General features: G+C 47.9%; 4 protein-coding genes across 6 annotated transcripts in view; 3 read left to right on the top strand and 1 right to left on the bottom strand.

The window, feature by feature from the left end:
* Positions 1-893: 893 nt before the first annotated feature.
* nusap1 (nucleolar and spindle associated protein 1) lies at positions 894-6,092 on the top strand. Its single transcript, XM_084482336.1, has 12 exons — positions 894-1,030; positions 1,225-1,290; positions 1,492-1,653; positions 2,109-2,268; positions 2,598-2,696; positions 3,475-3,587; positions 3,692-3,745; positions 3,882-4,024; positions 4,385-4,542; positions 4,778-4,888; positions 5,181-5,283; positions 5,783-6,092. Exons 1-12 carry the CDS (start codon positions 956-958, stop codon positions 5,868-5,870), a joined length of 1,332 nt encoding a protein of 443 aa, XP_084338462.1. The 5' UTR covers positions 894-955; the 3' UTR covers positions 5,871-6,092.
* A 104-nt stretch (positions 6,093-6,196) lies between these two features.
* ndufaf1 (NADH:ubiquinone oxidoreductase complex assembly factor 1) lies at positions 6,197-9,630 on the bottom strand. Of its 3 annotated transcripts, none has more exons than XM_084482339.1 (6): positions 9,612-9,630; positions 8,998-9,060; positions 8,370-8,900; positions 7,658-7,843; positions 7,280-7,354; positions 6,197-6,629 (listed from the first exon to the last, which is right to left on the bottom strand). In XM_084482339.1, exons 3-6 carry the CDS (start codon positions 8,880-8,882, stop codon positions 6,489-6,491), a joined length of 915 nt encoding a protein of 304 aa, XP_084338465.1. In that variant the 5' UTR covers positions 8,883-8,900; positions 8,998-9,060; positions 9,612-9,630; the 3' UTR covers positions 6,197-6,488. The 3 variants fall into 3 exon arrangements, with proteins under 3 accessions (XP_084338465.1, XP_084338463.1, XP_084338464.1); XM_084482337.1 differs by lacking the exon at positions 9,612-9,630 and adding an exon at positions 9,223-9,454; XM_084482338.1 differs by lacking the exon at positions 9,612-9,630 and adding an exon at positions 9,252-9,454.
* A 70-nt stretch (positions 9,631-9,700) lies between these two features.
* Positions 9,701-20,513, top strand: rtf1 (RTF1 homolog, Paf1/RNA polymerase II complex component). The gene is made up of 18 exons (XM_084482335.1): positions 9,701-9,846; positions 10,939-11,055; positions 11,575-11,731; positions 12,379-12,583; positions 13,598-13,715; positions 14,204-14,315; positions 14,639-14,777; positions 15,165-15,342; positions 15,727-15,809; positions 15,921-16,008; positions 16,315-16,422; positions 16,558-16,635; positions 17,061-17,182; positions 17,797-17,854; positions 17,970-18,047; positions 18,323-18,424; positions 18,756-18,870; positions 19,214-20,513. Exons 1-18 carry the CDS (start codon positions 9,763-9,765, stop codon positions 19,318-19,320), a joined length of 2,049 nt encoding a protein of 682 aa, XP_084338461.1. The 5' UTR covers positions 9,701-9,762; the 3' UTR covers positions 19,321-20,513.
* A 367-nt stretch (positions 20,514-20,880) lies between these two features.
* The window catches only part of golga5 (golgin A5), a 9,339-nt gene continuing 8,824 nt past the window's right edge, over positions 20,881-21,395 (top strand). The window contains exons 1-2 of the mRNA XM_084482078.1: positions 20,881-21,022; positions 21,311-21,395. The exon at positions 21,311-21,395 is cut by the window's right edge and continues 605 nt beyond it. Of these exons, the coding sequence (XP_084338204.1) occupies positions 21,319-21,395 (77 nt within the window). The 5' untranslated portion in view covers positions 20,881-21,022; positions 21,311-21,318. The remainder of the gene's footprint in view (positions 21,023-21,310) is intronic.

Raw genomic sequence — 21,395 nt, 5'->3', positions numbered from 1 at the left:
AAAATACAGTTCAATGTTATTGTGTAAGAAACAGATTCATTCCAACTAACTATTTACGAAAATGCAATAAATCATTTTTATAAAAATTAGGGATGCACCGATACCACTTTTTCACAAACCGACGAGTATTACAAGTAGGCCTATCTACCTACGAGTATTTTTATTTGTGTACTTGCCGATAACGAATACGGATACTTCTTAGATTTGGTTTCCATGAAAGTGCAATTAATTTGGAGACCGATTTTAATTTCTCCTCTCGAGAGTTTATCAGGGGGTTGTTTACAATTGTAAGCAATGTATGCAAATGTTAGAATGGGTGTTAAGTTGGCCTCTTAATGCTTGCTGAAAGTTCACTTTAGTCTAATGACAGTGAAATGGGCATCCATTGTTGTGAGGTGAACTCGGAGGACTCGGGTTGCTTCCGCACGATTCTCTGAGGGAAAACTCCGATCACACTCAGTGTTTTGAACAGAGCGTTCAAAACACTTTCCCCCGAAACGCCCGGAAACTCCGAGTGTTTTGAAGGCGTCTATACAAATGGATAGCACCATTATATGTCATGCGGTGTGGCTGCTCACTGCCCCCGGTTGGCAGGTGGGAGAGGGTGCGGAATCACTATCCACAAAAACATAATAATTATATTATCATATTTATACATTCATGCTTTTGCAATGTGACCCAATTAAATGTTTTACACATGTGCACACGTTATTGAAAACATGCAGAATATGTGAGGTTAATTATGGAAACGTGGAGAAATAAATAAATTGAAAACGCAAACGCCCCCCCCCCCCCCATTGGTTGAGATGTACTTCCGGTAACGTCAACGAGCCAATCACAGCGCTTCTGCGGCTGTGTTTTGAATCTGAATTTAACCGCCAGCAGAACGCTCTCCCGATTCAGTTGAAGCGTGTGCAGTTTCTCCCATAAGAACCACCGATAATACCACCTAGAGATGGATCTGGACGCTATGAAGTACCAAAAGCTGCGGAGTCTGGCGAAGGAACTTGGACTTAAATCCAACATGAAGGTAACGAAAGCGTAAACTCTAAATCTGTTTCAATAACGGCGTTGGCTTGGCGATCGTGTGTGAGCCCCACGCCCATTGTTTTCTAGCGGGCCTAAGCCGCACATAACATGCTGCAGTTTGGACAATTTACTCTTATTTGGTGATACACCCATGATTGTGGCAGGGAATGAACCGTGCGCTTGTGCATTCAACAGGCCGATCGACTGCGGACCACCATCAAGCAGCACTATGAACAACAACAGCAGCCGAAAGAGGACCAGGTAATATATGTGTGAGAGAGAGAGAGAGAGAGATGCAAGGAAACTATACACCTCTAAACAGCAGTTGGAAATCTAAACAGTCAGCAGCACTTTTGTGACAGACAGACAGACAGACAGACAGAGATCCCTCCGGTTCATTAATCCTCAGAGCCATGTCTATACTTGACTCACTTGACATTAAAACATAATTTACTTCTTCAGGTCAATGGCAGTGAGGACCTTGACGCACAGGAGGATGTGAATGCCAACCTGGACATTGTGGGGGAAGAGCCCAGCCCTAGGAAGTCTCTGTTTGTGACCAGTCGTCGCGGGAAGACAACCAAGAGGAAGATCTCTGATGGGGAGCCACTCGTCACAGCTGAGGTGAATATACACAGCAGGAGTTGCATTGGAAACCTTCCAGTTAAAACACTGAAGACATGGGCATTTGAAACCTTCCAATTCAAATTGACCGGTTGTAGAGTAAAGGAAAGTTATTTGAATTGGAAAGTTTCCAATGTCAGTGTCTTCTCTGTCCGTTTTATCTATTGTGTAAATGTGTACTGTACTGTATTTGGTGTGGTTTAACCTGTCCACACTGATTACTCATTGTGCAGCCTCACACAGCCCCAGAGTCGATTTAAGACTCGGCCAGGTGAGGCTGCTTGAACCAGCCGTCAGCCACACACACACTCCCACAAAAGGACGGGTTTAAAGTTAAGGTTTTAAAATCCCAGGAGAGCATGCGTTAACATTCTACCCAGTACTGCTAACCCCGAATCGCTACCGTACTCCATGTGTTGGCTAGAGTTTTAAGGTCTATGATTGGTTCTGATCAGGTGGAGCCAGAGGAGCCAGAGGAGCCAGAGACTGGGGTTCTGGCTGAGGGTGGAATCGCCAAGAAGAGACGAGTGTCTGCGACCGCAGACCCCGAGCCGACTGGCCCTGTGAGCGAGCAGCAAGCCGAGGTCCAACCAGAACCGGCAGCCTGTGATCCAGGTCAGTGTCGTGCTATGCTATGTGGAGCATGAAACTCTACCTTTGGTTGAAGTGTCGGGATTCTCTGTGCATTTGCTTCACTGCTGAGGTCTATTCTTTGGTTTGCCGTTAACTGTACCAGTCCCTTAATGATTCAGGGGCCAATGCTGTAAAATGTAACATTTCCTAAATATCATGAATTGGCAAATATTGGGTGTAAATCGTGCAGTTTTACATGATCAACGTTGAAAAAATAAGATGTATTTTCATGACTGCACAGATTCAACACGTGACGGCACTGTCTCAAGTCCATTCAGGCCTAATCCATCTCAATGTCCCAACATTTCCAGGTACAGGAAATGATCCAAAGGTGGAAGTGGCCGGTAGGATCCCCCGCCATGAAGGGCTGATGAAGAGGAACAAGCCTCTGATGAAAGCCAGCACCCCCAGTAAGTTATCCACCCGCCTTCCCATAGGACCCCCGTCACCTCATTAACATTTACGTTGAGGGCATTTAGCAGACGCTTTATCGAATGTGACTCATTACAAGTACATTTGTCAGAAGAAGGAGAAACAATATATCGCTGTGGGTACAATAAGGATGTTCATGGAACCATGTGCCAAGAACTAACAAACGCTAGGTGAACCCATTCCCCGTATACAACAGAGATAGCTAGGATAAGATGCTACACAATGCTCAGTATTATTATTATTTTTTTTTAATTGCAAGGACATATAACATACGATAAGTGTGTAAATTAAGTGCCAGGATGTACAAAGATACAATAAGTGAGTAAGATGTGTGTGGAGGGGCTGGGGGGCAATTAATTACCTGAAACCTAAACAGAAAGATACAATTAGGGGAAGACCATTTTCATTTTAAATTCTGGAACTTAGCCACTTTATACTTTAATTTACAATTTACACTTTATACTTTACACTTTTTTGTAATTTATAATTTATATTTTGAACTGTTTATACCATGTATTTTCTTTGCCCTATTTGTTGTTTGTTCTGTGTGTCTTGTCCTCTCCTTACTTTAGCATTTTGTCTAGCATTTTCCCTTAGTGTCTACTTTTGTTGTATTAGTACTTTGTATTTTTATTGTATTTTATCCTGTGTTTTTCTACTGCGGCTGGCTATTGCAACAAACTCATTTCTCCTACGGGGGATTAATAAAGTTGTATCGTAAAGGTAGAATCATTAAAAGTGGTATATATTTCACAGACTTCAAGAAACTCCACGAGGCCCACTTCAACAGGATGGAGTCCATCGACTCATACGTCCAGAGGAAGACCAAGCAGGGGAAGGCTTTAAAAACAGCCTCCCAGGACCTGGGGGTAAGCAGCCATGATGCACTGGGGGAATCGTTCAATAGTTCCTGTGTGTGTGTGTGTGATCGTTCCGGTTGTTGTTAATTTTACTTGTGGACTCTATTTTCTAGGTTCCTTCAGAGAGAGCTCTGCCGAAGCCAGCTGATGTCAAACCACAACAGCTGGTATGTCCGCCAAAAGCTTCACATGCCATGCCAGAATAAAGACAAATATTTTTGGGGGAGTGCAGTGTGGACTTTCATCCAGTGTGGACCAGCGGTCCACTTCTAGTGATTGACACGTCTCTCTCTCTCTGTGAAGGTGAAGCTGTCCCGGTCCTCCCTGATGAGCCCCGCGGTTCCCAAGCCTGCCGCTGCCCAGGTCAAGCCCCGAGCCAGCAGGGTGGTCCAGAGAGAGGCTTCCTTCAGACCCTCCGTCCTGTCCACGCGCAGGATCAACGTCCAGTCAGTAGCTCCTTGTTCCTCGCACGCCTCGCTCTTTAGTTGTTCAGTAGACTCTTTCATACGCCTGCACTGCATAAAGATGCAGGCTGGGGAATCGAACCCGGAACCTTTAAGTAGAGATGTTTCGATTTAAAAAAAAAAAAAAAAAAAAAAAAAAAAAAAAAAGTCCCGATACCGATTCCTGAACTTGAGTATCGGCCGATACAGAGTATATGCGATACATACATACGTTGTTCTTATTGAAGGGTTCTCTTACGATGACAGCAATGTATAGTAGTCGGTTCACTTACTGTCAAAACTATTTTTTTTTTTTCACATTTATAATCTATAAACCCTCCCCCTGTGTGTGTGTGTGTGCAGGTTCTCTGAAGCGACTCAAGACAACAAACCCAAGAAGTCTCTGCTGAAGACCCCAGCCCGCCTGTCCGCCTGTGTGGCCCGGCGCACCTCTGGAAGAGCGACCGGCGACAAGCCCTCCGTCACCAAGAGCTCCAACCCCTCCGCCTCCAAGACTCCTGGTGAGCTGACCTATGTGCCCGCCGTGGCGGAGCGCACCGCGTGCCATGCCGTCATGCAATGTCCGAGTTAGCCACAAGAGGGCACATATTTTCACACAAACGGGAACAACTTTTATGACATGAAATTTTGTTCAAATTTTTTGAGTAAAACCGTTCAACTGATCTATGCCTTTTTTGGGGGGGGGAAATGGTGAGCAATACGTTGCTTTAATTCGCTTTTCTTCTATTTTTACAGGAGCCTTTGTTTTCACCGGGAACACGAGTTTCTCCATCACACCCGGGAACAAGCCCAGCTTCGACCTGAAGGCCAGCCTGTCCAAGCCTCTCTCCTACAAGCCCCATACAGGTATGTCCATGCCTCTCTCCTACAAGCCCCGCCCTCATCAAGTTAGAACTCTCTACTACAAACCCCATAAGGCTAGGCCCAAGCCTCTCCTACAAGCCCTATAAAGCTTGATCCAAGCCACTCCTACAAGCCCCATACAGGGAGGCTCCGAAAAGCCCCATAGCGTAGGACTCTCTCCTACAAGCACCATAGTGTAGGACATATACCGCTTGCGGGGCCACCACTAGTTTAGCCAACAACCTGACCCTGCTTCCAGTTCTGGTTTAATACATGAATACATTTTCCTTCACAGGCAAGCTGAAGCCCTTCGGAGACGCAAAGGAAAACGCCGCGGCCAACACCACGCTGGTTCAGTTGCACCAGAAGAATTACAAACAGCACCAGGTTCAGACCAGGTAGGCAGCAGGGAGACTGGTTGTACTTAGCTTGTACTATTGTTGGGGGGCGCCATGTGGCTCAGGAGGTAGAGCGGGTTTACTGGTAACCGGAAGGTTGCTGGTTCGATCCCCGGCTCCTCCTAGCTGAGTGTCGTGGTGTCCCTGAGCGAGACGCCTCACCCTGACTGCTCCTGACGAGCTGGCTGACGTCTTGCATGGTTGACACTGCCGTCGGTGTGTGAATGTGTGCATGAACCAATAGCCAATTCAGGAGGTTAGCAGATATTTGTATCTTGGCTGCCAACCTTTTAGAAATCTCCAAGCAGTCTATGCTCGGATTCCTCTACCCTGCCGACAGCTGTTCAACACAGAAGTATTATTCTGCATGTAAGGGTTTGATTTTTGTGGCGACCGAGATTCATCCACTGTGCCGTGGTGGTGCACAGCAGCCAGGACAAGAGGCGACGGTTGAGCGATGTGGGCCGTTGAGGCTTAACGCTGTACCTGCCACTCACAGGGAGGAGAGGCGGACCAAGCAGACGCAGGGCAGGAAGCAGAAGAAGGAGAGCGCTCTGGGAGCCAGACGGGGACTCGTGATGTCATAACCGCTTCCTGTGTGTAGACTGCAGACCTGTACAGTGTGTCATTTTTTTTTTTCTTGTAAATATTTGCCTGTCTGTACTGGGCTTTCACTGGTACGTCATCTGGGTTTTTGTCGCCTGCAACCATCATTAGAAATTGTTGTAGTTTTGTAACTATTTTGTATTTCGAAGAAAAAGTTGCTGCAGCTTTTAATTGATGTAGTGCCAATTTTAACGTATAGAGTAGTGTTACGTTTTGCTGAATTGTTTTTGTATTTTGCCCTTAAAAAAACCCATGGTTTTAATCTATTACTGGACGTTTGTATAAAACCTTTTTAAAGTGGACCTTGGGTTTGGACCTTGGGACAGGCCAGAAATCCTTATGTAAAAAAGGCCAATGTCGATAGATCTAAAGATTCAGAATAAATGTGTCCTTGTTTAAATTTTGTATTGCCCTTTTTTAAAGTTGATATTTTCTGTAACTTGATCGAAGACCGCGAAGAGAAATGAAACAAATAACTGACTTTGAATTAAAACCGAAAACTTTTATTGACTTCCATGTTCAGTCCGTCCCTGAAATGTATTTACAATAGATTGGTTTCAGCAGCCGTAACTTCAAGCGGCTGAATGAAACGGTCCAGCCTATACTTCAGGGTTCCTCTTGTACTTCTCGTAAGCAAACTCCTCTGTGTGTGCGTAGTCTTTACACACACCGATGAAGTCTATCTCCAGCTGGAAGGGCCCGTCCACCTTATCCCCCAGGGTGAAGCCTATCGTGTTGATCTGAGGAAAAAAGCACTGCATGACCGCACAAACCCATAGACCAGTGGTTCTCAAATGGGGGTACTCGTTCCCCTAGGGGTACTTTGGAGTACTGAAGGGGTACTCCTGAAAATAAATATATATATTCTAAAATCTAGACAAAATCAATTTGAGAAAAAGGACAAGTGGTTGAAACGTCAATCTGACAACAAGGAGAATCTATGAAAAAGCGCACCCAGAGACACCAAAATGTTGTCAGTTTCAGGAGGAATCTATTTGAATGGGATTCACCTCTACATGCTCTGACCCTCCCCTGGCGTTGTGCTTCTTTTGAGGGGAGAATTATTTGAGAGTATTTGCACCCTTTTAATGTTCATGTTTACACTGCCAAATAGAACGCACATACTGTACATTATTTATTTTTATTATTTTGTGCCGGTGAAGAGGTACTAAGCTGAAAAAGTATCTTAGAGGAGGGGGTACACTAGTAGAAAAAGAGAACCACTGCCATAGACTAAACCATAAGGTTTGGGCTGTTTTACTCCAGTCTGAACCGTTGCAGCCAAATGTTAATATTTGATGTCATATTTTGTCATATTTTTGCTACTCTGCTTTTGGTTTGTCATTGTAACTCAACTCTAAATGCATGAAGAGTGCTGCCATTGCTCTACCTTGTCGAGCCAGAGATGGTGCTGGTCGTCTTGTATTCTGCCACGATGCCCGAGGAAGAACTTTGAGAAAGGGATCTGTCGAAGTTAAGAATAAATACATTTTGTATCCTCTCATTTTTACTCATTTTATTTTCCAACCCCGTTACCTATGACCGTATGCTTGGAAAATATTATCGGCAACCAACTACATCTGAGGTTTTACAAGGTTTTATGCACAGCGGAGGGAACATTGGGTGAAATGTGTCATGTGACACATTTCATCCAACCGTTGGCCATAGTGCATTTAGACGGCCCAGTGACTTCCCTAATGTCAGCTGTCTAACAACCAAAACAATCCACCCCTCGCTTTGAATCCAAGGGGACACTGTGGAGCCATACCTTGACGTCCTGCCAGTAGGGCCCTCCCCGGGTGTAGAGGAAGTAGCTGTAGATGTCGTCCTTCTGGTGGCTGTAGTAAGTCTCGGGGGCCAGGTTGACCATCCAGGGACGCCCGTCGCCACGCACCCGCAGGTGCAGTGTGTTGAAGCTCGTCCAATCGAAGTGGGTCTTCCGGTCGAAGGCACACTGGCGACCAGAGCGTTGTGTCGGTCATTATGAGGTCAAGGGGGATCGTGTCATTAAATCTGACCGGACCTATGGGGGAGCAGGATCGTGTGGGGGTCTGAAAGGGGAAAGGTACCGGGTTCGATACCTCATTTCCCATGGCCTACCTGTAGGAATCCTTGAGGAAGAAGATGCCCTAACTCTACCTGCTTCTTAATGACATGCATTTGATTTCAATGTAATAGGTTCATGATAAAGGATGAAACCCTTCCCATTTATAGATATAGACTTTTCATATTTCTTGTATAGTTATTTGCACACTTATTGTAACACTCTCTTAGGAATTTTTTTATACTGCCTTGTCATTCTGCTATTGAAAAGTCAAATCTAAAGCCATCTAGGATATACAATTTATAAAAAATTTTACTCTTCAGTAAACGAGTGAAACGGGTACCTGGGGTACCCCCCATTCAGGGTGGAAACGTTTGGCACAAATACGGAGGGAAGAGAAGGGAGGGAGGGGAGGGGAGGGAGGGTCGCCACTCACCAGCCGCTGCTTGGAGCGCAGGGTGCAGTAACCGCTGTAGCGCGTCTCCCCGTCGCGGGGCGGCGCGGCGCACAGGCTCCCGTACAGCAGGCAGGTGTTGTCGTTGCGGCCCAGCTTCAGGTAGGCCTCGCTCTGCCCGCCGATCTCGCGGTCTGACGACACGCTCCACTGCTCCAGGCACTCGGGCCCCCGGAACTCCCACACCACGCGGTTCTGCTCCAGCATGTGCTCCAGCATGGGCTTCCCCTCGGGCCCCACCAGGGGGTCCAGCAGCTCCTTCTTCAGCAGCATCATCTGCCGCCCCACGCCCTCCACACCCTTGGCAAAGTCGAACTTGATCTTCTTCCAGGGAGGCCGGTTGTCTTTGGGCTCGCCGGGTCTCCGGTACGGGACCCGGCTCATGGGCCTCGTGGTGGCCCCCACCGGCAGAGAGGAGGGGTTCAGGAGTAACTGCTGCTGGACGCACCCAAGCAGCCCCGCCGGAGGACGGCGTGCGATCCGCGACAAGGACATTTTACAGAGCTACCGTCACTGTGGAAATTAAGTGGTGATGAACAATGGGTAATTGTGATGGAAATATTTTTGCACTGTGTGCCGCAATAGAAAATCACATTATTTTATCACTCACACTGCAAGTTCGTCCTCAACAGGAAACGCTTGAAACGGGGGTTCTTGAGTGGTGCTGGATTACCTGTTGAAAGGCGTGGACATGATATTGTAGGGTTATACACATTTGAATAAACACAGGTACGCAGAGAGAGTGGCAAGGACAGTCGGGCAAAGATAACGTTTGACGCGAGAATGATTAAAAACGTTTAACTCTATAATACATGAGAATCAACGTCATACGTACATCATCTGCTCCCAGTGACCTCCACTTACATAGAGCATGCAGGACCCAGGTGAATGGAATAGAGACGTCGTGTACACGACAGGACTAATAATGACCTTTATTGAGGATCAGTTAGTGCTGTCAATCGTTCATATCCTATCCCACACATACACACAGCGTTTAATGATCCATTATAGTCAAAGGAGACATGTATGTTTACAGCAGCAGCCGCAGTGGGACGGACGCTCCTCCCATGAGTGAGTGCACCGAACTGTTTACTCCCCTCTTCGTTTCCTCCCACACTTTAGTTCCTACCACGGCTACTATCACGTCTCCTTTTTTTTTTTTTTACGTTTACTTCCCACCACCCCCCACGAATACACCAATTATAACGTCATAAAAACACCCACCTGAGATGTACCTCGTCTGTGTCCACCATAAAAACCCCGAAAACGGTCTCCCCTGGTCGGACAACATAGCATATTGCGCATGCGCACGGTTTACCTCCAAACACTTCAGACGACACAGAGGCAGCTAGCGGGTTAGCCTCGGCAGCTAATCATGGTGAATGTAAAGAAACGGAAAGGTCGAGTCGTGATAGACTCCGACTCTGAAGACAGCGCCAGCGACGATAACCTGGACCAGGTAAGGGGCGTTTGTGGCTTTTGTGGGGATCGTTTGGGTGTTCCTCGGCGGTCGACATCCGGAGGTTTTTAGGAGCTAGCGCTAGCCGAGGAGGAGGGGACGAGGCCAGCCGCTGATGGTCGCTCTTCTGAGGCAGAGAGGAACCCGAGAGCGACGGCCCTCCTCCGTTACAAACCGAGTCGCATACGAATGGTCCCACGCCCGCCGAATCCCGTTCCGCGCGTCGTTGCAACGGGTGTGCTTTCTCGACGCAAGCCGATTAAAATTATTTTGGATAGTAGTGACAGTAATGAACCCATTAGCCACCAATGCTACCGCTAACGCAGGAGCTAAACATAGCTCTTCTACCCCATAGCAGTAGACCCACTGGGCACCGCGCAGGGGTGGCCTCGTCCCCGGGGTTAATAACTGTGCGACATCCGTGTTATGGTGGGATGTGTGGGCACTGCCGGTGGTGTCCGTCGATTGATCGACACATGGCCGTGACTACTGTTTGGGTGCGTTTCGTGGCTGTGATGGCGCCGCGGGAGGGAGGTAGGGAGGGGGGGGGGGGGGGGGGGTTCGCAGCAAAACACCTTGCCCCCTCTCCCGCCGTGACGTCACGGGCGCAGGGCTGGATGTCTGTGTCGGTGTTGTTGACAAACACTCTGCAGGAGGGAGCATGGCGCCGTGAGGCTGTGGTTCGTTTCGAACACAGCCTTGCTGCTGCGAGGCTGGATGCTGGTGCACAGACGTTTGCCGCAATGGCCATCAAACATCCCTCCGTACCGGTGCAAAAACATGTTGCCCGCAGAGTTGTAATATGCTGTTGTCTGTTTAATACGGTGTCGTGAATGGACGGGACTGACGTATATTATATATTTTCTGCCTGATTAGGTCGGTATGCAACTTCTCCACCGATTCCTTCAGTAATATGAATCTCACATTACCACGATTTGTGTTGATCAAATAACTGCAGTGTGTCAATTCAATTGTTTTTGTTCATCAAGCCTTTCCCACACCTTCTGGTTCTGTTGTATTTTTTGACACTGCCTTCGGTGGTTGTTTTCTGCCCGGCCTGTAAGCGTGGTTTTTCCCCCTCTGCTCCTCCAGGAGCTGCTGTCTTTGGCCAAGCGGAAGAGGACAGACTCGGACGAACAGGATGAGCCCGTCAGTAAGCCGACGGCGGCGGCGTCGACAGACTCTGAAACGTCAGACAGCGACGACGAGGTAGGAGCCTGCTTTATAGTTCAATTTGACGTTTGATGCTTTGATTTGAGGTTGAATCCCACGCGGTTAGTTCAACTCCGACGGAAAGAGGGGAGGCACGTCATTGGTCACACCTTCAGTCCGCTCCCCCGACGACCCTTAAGGCTGAGTTATGGTTCCACGTCAAAGCAACACAAGGGGGTTTGCAGACCCATTACGTCCTTGTGGACCCTCCTTGCGTCTACCGCAAGGGCCTGACGTGCGCCTCACAAACATTTTAACCAGAGATGCTCCGATTGATTGGCAATCGGTAGATCTAGATTTCGGCGATCGGTAATCGGGGCCCAAAAATGCTGATCGGAGCATCTCTATTTGTAACCTTGCGTCGAGGCGCCGCAGCAGCAAGGGCTGTGATTGGTCCGCTCACAAAAAACCCGACGCCGGACCAAAACGGGTTCACGACTGCGTCTGCGTTGGTCATTGCGTTGCGTCAATGTGGATCCATAACTGAGCCCTATCGCCTCGTGTTCCCCGCTCCAGTGGACGGTGGGCGGCACCAAGGGCAAGAAGAAGGTGAAGCCGGGGAAAGGCTCGGACAAGAAGACCACCTCCAAGAAGAAGCTGCACAAGGCCGCCGCCGCCGCGTCCGGCAGCTCCGATGGGGACAGCTCGGCCGAGAGCTCTGCGCCGGAGGAGGGTGAGTTGCACCCCACGGGGTGCCACCGTACCAGGCGGAGATGTGCCGGTTAGGGACGTACCGGCTCGGGATTAATGGCTGCTAAACACGCCGCTCTGCAGCTGACGGTTCAGTTACCACGGAGACGATGAGTGAGTCTTTAAGCGTCGAGGTGGATTAGGTGATTAGTCCTCTATCCCCGGGGTCGACCTCACGTAGCAGCTAATGCTATTGCTCTCTCGCCGTACATTATGGCGGCTCCTGGCTGTGGTCGACGGGGACTCCCCATCGCCATGGAGATCTGCAGACAATTTTGGATAGTTGTGATTTATCGATTGCTGGAAAGCATTTCATATTGTATAAATGTGTATGGCAATTGTGATACAAATATTCGAAGCAACTTGTTGCATATATACATATACATTTTTTAAATATATATGAATGACATAAATAGAATAATTGAGATTAAGAAAGTGTAAGATTAATGTAAATGAATTGGCCACATTATCTGTCCGTCATGAAGTAGGGGTTTAGGGGGGCTGGGGGGGGGGGGGGTGTCTTCGGCTAGGACGCCTCCAGGTTCAGACTGCATGTGTTGGGATTGGAACCCGAACCCTCCGGACCGGGAGTCGGACTCCCCGTGTCTAACGCGGCGCTCCCTCTCCCAGGGGAGGTGTCCGACTCGGAGAGCAACAGCTCGTCCTCCAGCTCGGACTCTGAGTCCTCGTCGGAGGACGACGTGTTCCGGGACGGCTACGGGGAGGACCTGATGGGCGACGAGGAGGACCGCGCCCGCCTGGAGCAGATGACGGAGAAGGAGCGCGAGCAGGAGCTCTTCAACCGCATCGAGAAGAGGGAGGTGCTCAAGAGACGGTGAGTAGGGGAGAGAGAGGGAGGAGGGGAGAGAGTGAGGTGGGGAGAGATGGCTAAGGAGAGACAGAAGGAGGGAGAGAGACTGGGTGGAGGGAGAAGGAGATAGGGAGGGAGAGAAAGGGGCAGCAGGAGAGGAAGGGGTGAGGTCATGTAATATGCATTGTTTTACTTGGAACAAACTCCAAGGACAAAGTGTGCAAATTGAGGGAGGATTAAAAAGTGAAACTCCAGTATAATGAATCCTTTAAACAGGACATGTTGGTGAAGGGACGGAGCATCAGCTCGTCTTCACTAGGCTGTACAGGTTGGGCATTACGTGTGTCTTTTCACCGGTGCCTTTTATAGAATATGCTGCATATATGTCGCATCGCGGCTGATGTAAATGTTTTTTAACGTGCGTGTGGACTTTATCATTCATCAGGCGTGTTGTGATGTTGTTTTCACATGCGGGTAGGCCGAGGCAAGATTCGCCTTTGTTAGAGTACGTTTTGGAGATAAAGCCTTTACTCTTTGATACGCTGCATGCTCTCACTCGGCAGTAATCTATCTCTGTGAGTAATGGCACCCGCCTCGCGTCAAGATACACTGTTGTTCTTAAAAAAAAAATATATATATTACAATGAATTCCAGGTCCTCATTGGGCATTTAGCAGCCGTTTTTATCCAAAGCGACTTGCTCATTTGTCAGAAGAAAGAGAAAAAACAATATATCGCTGTCCGACCAGTAAGGATGTTCATAGAACCAAGTACTAACAATCCCTAGGTTAACCCACTCCCATTCAACATTGTACAATAGGTGCGTAAGAGGGGTATGAGGGGGAAGATTCTGCACACACAACCATTCTGCATGTAAAGTGGTTAAAACCACGCTGCTTTCGTTGGGTCCACACGAGACACGCGCGTACCGAACCGTAAGACCATACCGAATCTCTTCGGTATGAAAACGCGTAGCGTTCCACCCCCAATGATAGAACACCTGGCGTCGGCACTGAGGGTTCCCTCTGTGTGGCCACAGGTTTGAGATCAAGAAGAAACTAAAGACGGCGAAGAAGAAGGAGAAGGAGGAGAAGAAGAAGAAACAGGAGGAGGAACAGGAGAAGAGGAAGCTATCGCAGGTCCAGGACACGCAAGTGGTGAGTGTCACTCTTCATCAGCATCTTCTCCTTCATCATCCTCCAGGACAAACGCAAGGGTCGACCCCATTGTCTTTATCTGACGGCCTGGATTTGAGGAAGGAATTAAAATAATGATATTTGGGGTAATACTCCCTGTCTAACGCGTCATGAATAAAACAAAACGAAAAAGATTGATATTTGGCGCCAGTGTATCGATTCTGGTATCGCACAAAGAATAGGACTGTATCGATATTTTGTCCCACCCCTAGTGGGGATGGCTGTGAGGGGGTACGCCCCAGCTACAGTAGTGTAGCAGGGGGCCACCATGTCTACGGTCAGAATGGCTGAGAGGGGGTACGCCCCAGCTACTAGTAGCGTAGTCGCGGCCACCCTGTCTAAGATCAGAATGGCTGAGAGGGGGGACGCCCCAGCTACTAGTAGCGTAGCCGCGGCCACTATGTCTGAGTGGCCGGGCGGTTCTCAAACTGCCTCCTCCTCCTCGCCAGGTGATGTCACACAACAAGGAGCGGCGGTCCAAACGGGACGAGAAGCTGGACAAGAAGTCCCAGGCCATGGAGGAGCTGAAGGCCGAGCGGGAGAAGAAGAAGAACAGAACAGGTGGGAGGCTCCTCGCATTCTGGTTGATTCGGATAAAGCTTTATTTACACTGTGCTTTTCAAAACGACGCCGAGGTTATATTAATAGCGAAAGAAGTCGGAATCACTGAGGTACATTTTCGGTGGTAGAGAGGTGATTAGTGAAAGCTAGATAAAATAAATGTTTTAAGAAAAAACAAAAGACTTATTGGGATGCCCTTAGTATCTGGCAATACATATGTGGTATACAATATAATTATGTAGGAAACATATTCATATTCCACTGTCGTAGACATTTCGTTTTGTTGCAACCGGTGACCTTTGACCCTCCATGTTGCCGAGCAGCGGAGCTCCTGGCCAAGCGCGAGCCCCTGAAGACCAGCGAGGTCTACTCCGACGACGAGGAGGAGGAAGAGGAGGATGACGACAAGTCGTCCGTGAAGAGCGACCGGAGTTCCCGCTCGTCGTCCTACGATGAAGACGAGTAAGTGGCGCTTTTCCTTTGCGGGATGATGAGGGTTTTGCTAGGTGGCCTCGGGTCACTCTTAGGCTAGGAAGGGAACTTTACACACAACCATGGGCAGAAGGTCAGCTAATACAATTCATTCATTGAACAAACATTTTGATTCGTCAATTGAAGAACGTGCTATATTTACAAATACTGTTTTTAAAAATGCAACCACGGTCGGATAATGAATGCAGATATACAGTACAAATGACATATTTAGTGTTCATTAAGGATCATGCAGGTAACTACGAACAAAAATGCATAGATCCTTCCACAAAGACAGGAGTCGATTGTCTCACAGCCAGATGTCAGATTCCCTCTCTGCCGATTGCTAAACGCGGCGGTGCTTTCTGTGGTCTGTAGCAAGGAGGACACTCCGCCCAAGTCCCAGCCCGTGTCCCTCCCGGACGAGCTGAACCGCGTCCGTCTGTCCCGACACAAGCTGGAGCGCTGGTGCCACATGCCCTTCTTCTCCAAGACGGTGACCGGCTGCTTCGTCAGGATAGGCATCGGAAACAGCAGCAGCAAGCCCGTCTACAGGGTATACTTTCACTTTCATTATCGCTCCGTCTTTATTAAACATCCATAGGGTGTCCTTTCATTATCACTCCATCTTTATTAAACATCTACAGGGTATACTTTCATTACCGCTCCATCTTTATTAAACATCTACAGGGTATACTTTCACTTTCATTATCTTTATCTTCATTATCTTCATTATCATTATCTTCACTTTCATAGTTTTTTGTTGAGTGCAAAATGCTAAACGGGAAGTACATCTAAGATAAGGAAGTGCCCGGGTTGAACTGGTTGACTAGTGACATCATAAGGTCAGCGTCACCACCAGAGTTCCGCCGGTTCCTCTCCAGAGGTGAACATCGGTCTTACGTCACGCCTCGTTCATCTTCTCTCTTCTCGTCGACAGGTGGCAGAGATCGTGGACGTGGTGGAAACGGCGAAGGTGTACCAGCTCGGCACGACGAGAACAAACAAAGGCCTGCAACTACGGTCGGCACCTCAGGATTTTAACCTCCCAACTGATTTTCTGTCGCAATTGTATTTGAGTCAATGATTTTGGACTTCGGTATTGTAACCTTTGTTTAAAATCTGGTCCCTCAGGCACGGCGGTGACACGAGGGTCTTCCGGCTCGAGTTTGTGTCGAATCAGGAGTTTACCGACAACGAGTTCATGAAGTGGAAAGAGGCTGTAAGTGGACGACCAAAGCTCCTTCCGAAATCGTCGTAGGAATGTCCTCTCCTCGTCCACCTTAATCCAGTTCCTTTGTTTCATGGCTCCTTCTCTCTGTTACGCTACACGTGTTAAAGAGGCAGATGGTTTCTGTCCTAGTGTCCCACCGAGGATCAGCTGCTTAACGCCTGGTTAACCAGCTAACGCCTGATTAACCAGCTAACGCCTAGTTAACCAGCTAACGCCCGATTAACCAGCTTCCCCTACCCAGGATCAGCTGGTTAATGCACGATCAACGCCTGACATTCTGTCTTCTCTGTGCAGATGGTCGTCGCCAGCATGCAGGTCCCGACTCTGGACGAGGTCACCAAAAAGGAGCAGTCCATCAAAGAGGCCATGAACCACAAGTTCAACGACAAAGACATCGAGGACGTGAGTGTCCCTCTCCCCCCCTCTACCCAGTGTCCCCTTTCTGCTGCCCTCTATGTTTTCTCCTTCTCACCTTCTCATCATATCATCATACCGAGGCAACCCCAAAGTATAACTTTTTTTTGTTGTTGACGACAGATCGTGAAGGAGAAGGACCGGTTCCGAAAGGCGCCGTCGAACTACGCCATGAAGAAAACCCAACTCTTCAAAGACAAGGTACCGAGGGGCACCGCGACATGAACGTCAACCCCGCAACATCTCCAGGGTTTCCCACAGCACTTCACAGCTTTGGCGGCCGCCTGAGCCACACACGCCTGCCGCCTTAACTAAGACGTCATCAAAAAAATCGTGTACAAAAGTACAAAATAATCTAAACTTCATTCGCTTTGTGTGAATAGATCAGGCGGCCGCGCAACAGCCTGCATGAAAAGAAGCATAAATGCACCCCCCCTCCCCGATCAGACAGACCCTCACCAGTGATTTCAATCATTGCGCTTAAGTGTCTTCATATCGTGTGCTACAAATTCAGCAAACATCTACGCAATGTGAATCGATCGGTACAAAACGCTGGGTAGACTTAGTCTTTTAGCGTGTTTGATTTCTTCACGTGTGATTTTTATTTATTTTTTGTTTGCTCAAAGGCCATGGCGGAGGAGAGCGGGGATGGGGAAAAAGCCAAGGGGATCCAGGAAGAGCTGAACACGCTGGAGGAGAGGGCGGAGGCGTTGGACCGTCAGAGGACCAAGAACATCTCCGCCATCAGGTCAGTCGGCTGCTGTGATCCTCTGGGAACAATACAGCAATGCGGTCTGTAAAGTGACTGTAAACAATAGTCTGTAAAGTGACTGTAAACAATAGTCTGTAAAGTGACTGTAAACAATAGTCTGTAAAGTGACTGTAAACAATACAGTCTGTAAAGTGACTGTAAACAATAGTCTGTAAAGTGACTGTAAACAATAGTCTGTAAAGTGACTGTAAACAATAGTCTGTAAAGTGACTGTAAACAATACAGTCTGTAAAGTGACTGTAAACAATAGTCTGTAAAGTGACTGTAAACAATAGTCTGTAAAGTGACTAAACAATACAGTCTGTAAAGTGACTGTAAACAATACAGTCTAAAGTGACTGTAAACAATACAGTCTGTAAAGTGACTGTTAAACCGTAGACTGTAAAGTGACTGTAAACAATAGTCTGTAAAGTTACCTTGAGGTAGAATGCTGACGTTTTACATACTGGATTCTTACAGAAAGCGTTTTTCTCTAAATACACTGGCGATTTGCATCCATGTCTCTAATAGGTAAAATCCACGAAATAAAAGTTGAAGTCAACATTTGCGCAACTCTCTCTCTCTCTCTCTCTCTCTCTCCCTCTCTCCAGCTACATCAACCAGAGGAACCGGAGTTGGAACATCGTGGAGTCGGAGAAAGCGCTCGTGGTAAGTCCCCGTCACGAGCCCGTCTGCTGCTCAGAACAACCAAGAGCCCTCATTGGCTAGGGAACAGGTCTGCTGACCTTTTTTTTTTTTTTTTTTTCTTTCTGCTTCCTCATAGGCCGAAGGACAGAACTCCAAGAACCAACAGATGGACCCGTTCACGCGAAGACAGTGCAAGCCCACCATGGTGTCCAACGTAAGAACCTTTAAGAACCGCTCTGCTGAGTCCTCTAGAGGGAGATCAGGGTTCTCCTGAGAACCATGGGGGTGGTCTTGCTCAAGGCTGCCTACAGGTAGACCGCAGCGATGGGAAGCTGGAACCCGGTACCTCTGCGCTGGGAGTGGAGCACCATGACGACCATACGCCTGGGTCTATGGAGTGCGTTGGAACCACTGTAGTAGCGTCACGCCTTGGGGGGTATTCCTTCGGGAATGTAATGTAATGTAAACCTCTGGGGTGTGTGTGTGCAGGCCAGGGACCCCTCCGTGCACGCAGCCATCCTGGCCCACCTGAACCAGAAGTACGGCTCCGGCTCGTCCATCATGGACCCCAACGCCTTGGACAAGAACAAGGTGAGTTCGGTTTTCAATTGTATATTTTTGCAGTAACCCACGGCCACCTATAGATGGTGCTACTCAGTCTAATTTTAGTCATTTGTTTTTTCTTTGGGACTTGTTTTTGGATTGTTTTCAGACTATTTTTAGTTTTGTTTGAGTTGTACTTATTTGAATGTTAATGTTTTCGCGCTAAACAACAAGTTCAATCAAATGAATGATCACAATTGGTATTGGGTCATTTTCTATCACGGTTGCCTTTTTTACAACGCGTCTGTGGTTTTTGAAACAAGGCGCCCCATTAACGACCCGATACCCATGCTCGCGTGTCTTGGTTTGTGCGCCGCAGCTTCTAGCCATCCAGCGGGAGCGAGACGCGGCCAAGATCCACAGCGACCTCTCGGAGGACCTCTTCAAGGTCCACGACTTTGACGTCAAGATCGACCTGCAGGTTCCCAACGCAGGTGCAGAGAAGCGCCGCCGTTTTAACCATCTAGTTTCGACTGGCTCTTTGGATTGTCGGTGCCGTTAAAGTAGTAAACGATTTATAAATGCTATTTTACTTATTCTTCAGAGGACTATTCTGAATTTATAAAATTTGGTCGTTTGTTAAAAAAAATAATAATCTGTGCAAATGTGAAGGAATACGGTCATGTGACGTTAAGGCAAACGCCACTCATGACACCGCTGCGTTTGTGGCTCTCGATTTGGTCCACTTGGGGGGGGGGGGGGGGGGGGGTGGTGTGTGTGTGTGTGGTTTAATCCAACCGGCCCTCGCGTGGTTGTCCATTTGTCGTCTGATTGCAGAGGCCAAGTCTCTGTCGGTGAGCTCCAACGCCCTGCCGGTGAAGGACGGTGCCCCCCGCCGCTCCCTGAACCTGGAGGACTACAAGAAGAGGAGGGGCCTCATCTAGCCCTCCGCCACGGAGCCATCTCAGCCCCCACCCACCCAGCCCTGCTCCCGGGCGGCCATCTTGGATCTAAATGCTAGCCGTTAGATCCAAGATGGCCGCTACAGGTGAATCAGGCCCCGAATAGATCCAGCTAGCCTCCAAGACTGATCTCTCAGCCTCAGAACTACATTGCATGTATAAGCGTGTGTGTGTGTGTATGTGTGTGTGTGTGTGTGTGTGTGTGTGTGTGTGTGTGTGTGTGTGTGTGTGTATGAGCGAGTGAGGATTGTGCGAATGCGTGGAAACGTGAAGAGTGTGCGTGTGCCGATACAAGAGACTGTTTATCCCTTCAAAGAGGAAACGCTGATTGAGCAACGACACAATTGTTATTATTTTTCCCTTCTCTCGATGGATCTGTCTCGGAGGAACCCTGTCTGCTTTTATTTTGTTGTCCGGTTTTATTGTCCATTTTTATTTTTACACACACATTACAAACATTAATACAAAACTCCTATAATAAATTGTATTTTTTCAATTCTTTCCAGGATTTTTATTGAGTTAACTTCTGGTCTGCCCTCGATTCCGACCTCAACTGTCACTGCTCGCGAGTCCCTCTTTTATTCATCTTTCTTCCTCGAAAGGACACTTTTACTTTTTTTTTTTTTCAAACAAGGACACAGTTTAGGAACTTGAGTGGGGGGGATTTTTACGGTGGCATTTTACAGGTTTGAAACGGTATAGGAGTTCACCAGCTCCCCCCCCCCCGATGATCTGACCAATACTGAAGCACCACTGTCAAAAACCAGGGCATCCATGTAACTTAACGCGTCTTCCCGGTCCGATCTACACCGTACCGGCTACAGGCCATCGGTTTTTAAATCGTGGAGGAGGAGGGTATGCTAGCTGTGAGTTTGGTGATGAGGGGGGGGTGGGGGGGGCGGCGAGGCGAGACAGCTTATATACATGTCGACTGGGCGTTTTGTATTTTTTTTAATCTGTTCAAACGACTCCTAATAGCAAACGTTTTGGTGTTTTTTTTGTTTTTGTTTTTTTTCTTCCAATACTCGGTTTCGCTTTTTTTTTTTCTCTGCTGTTTTTTTTTTTTTTTCCGAGCGTCCTCGACTGTGTTCATAGTCGGTTCTTGTATTGATGTGGCATGCTATGTAAATATGCATTTTGGAGTGAGTGCGAGGAAAATAAATAAAAGGCACTGTTTCATACGCTTTTGTGTCCTCGTCTCTTTCACGGTCCAATATGATGGGTACTTATTTTATAATGGGTGACACATTTGGGATTTATAATCTGATGTTTTTTATTATAGTTTAGTAATTCATATTTTACCTATTAGTTTTTAGTTTCCTGTTGAAAGTAATACATAGTCTATGCTAAAGTTATGTATAAGGGCCAAAGAATGAACACGACTTTAGCGTGATCTTACTGCAAATATTGACACAGTGACTACACACAGAAAGCCTCTTTAACTGAGCAGCATCTCATTGGCTGAATTTTAGTCGGGCCCTGTTTGGGGCGTTCTGTTATGGGGTCCTTGCGGCAACACTTCCTGGTCCACGTATGGGAGGGCAGATCAACAATATCCTCTTTGACAGCTGATGACATCCAGCGGCTGTTTTCTTTGAATAAACCTCTTTCCACTCACTGATGAAACCTACCGGATAGCCACACAGCCGGACCTCCCCGTTGTCTATACTGTGCGTCGTGAACGGTATGTCACTGCCTGCTTTGAACCTGGCTAGCTATGCTGTTAGCTCTGCGGCTAGAGAATAGTTGACTCCAAACGGTGTCTACTGTCTGTGCGTTGTGCAGACGCAGAAGGTGGTTGACATTAATGTGGGTGCCTTGCACATTCGTCGACGTTGACCTATCGGTTTGTAGAAGATTGATGTTGGTGATTGTGTGGTTGCGGTAGTAGGCCTAGCTGGAATCCGTGCGACTTGGTATTGGTTCCCTTGAAAACTCACCTCAAGTCGCGGCGAAATGTGTCTTCCCCCAGGGTGAAGGATGTCTTGGTTCACCGACTTGGCCGGGAAAGCGGAAGATTTCCTAAACAAAGTGGACGCAGGAGCCGCCACTGCCCT

The sequence above is a fragment of the Micromesistius poutassou genome (genome assembly GCF_964030765.1).
Source record: "Micromesistius poutassou genome assembly, chromosome: 17".
NCBI classification, from domain to species: Eukaryota; Metazoa; Chordata; class Actinopteri; order Gadiformes; family Gadidae; genus Micromesistius; species Micromesistius poutassou.
Note: the sequence above shows the minus strand (reverse complement) of the source record. Positions and strands in the feature narration are given on the sequence as shown.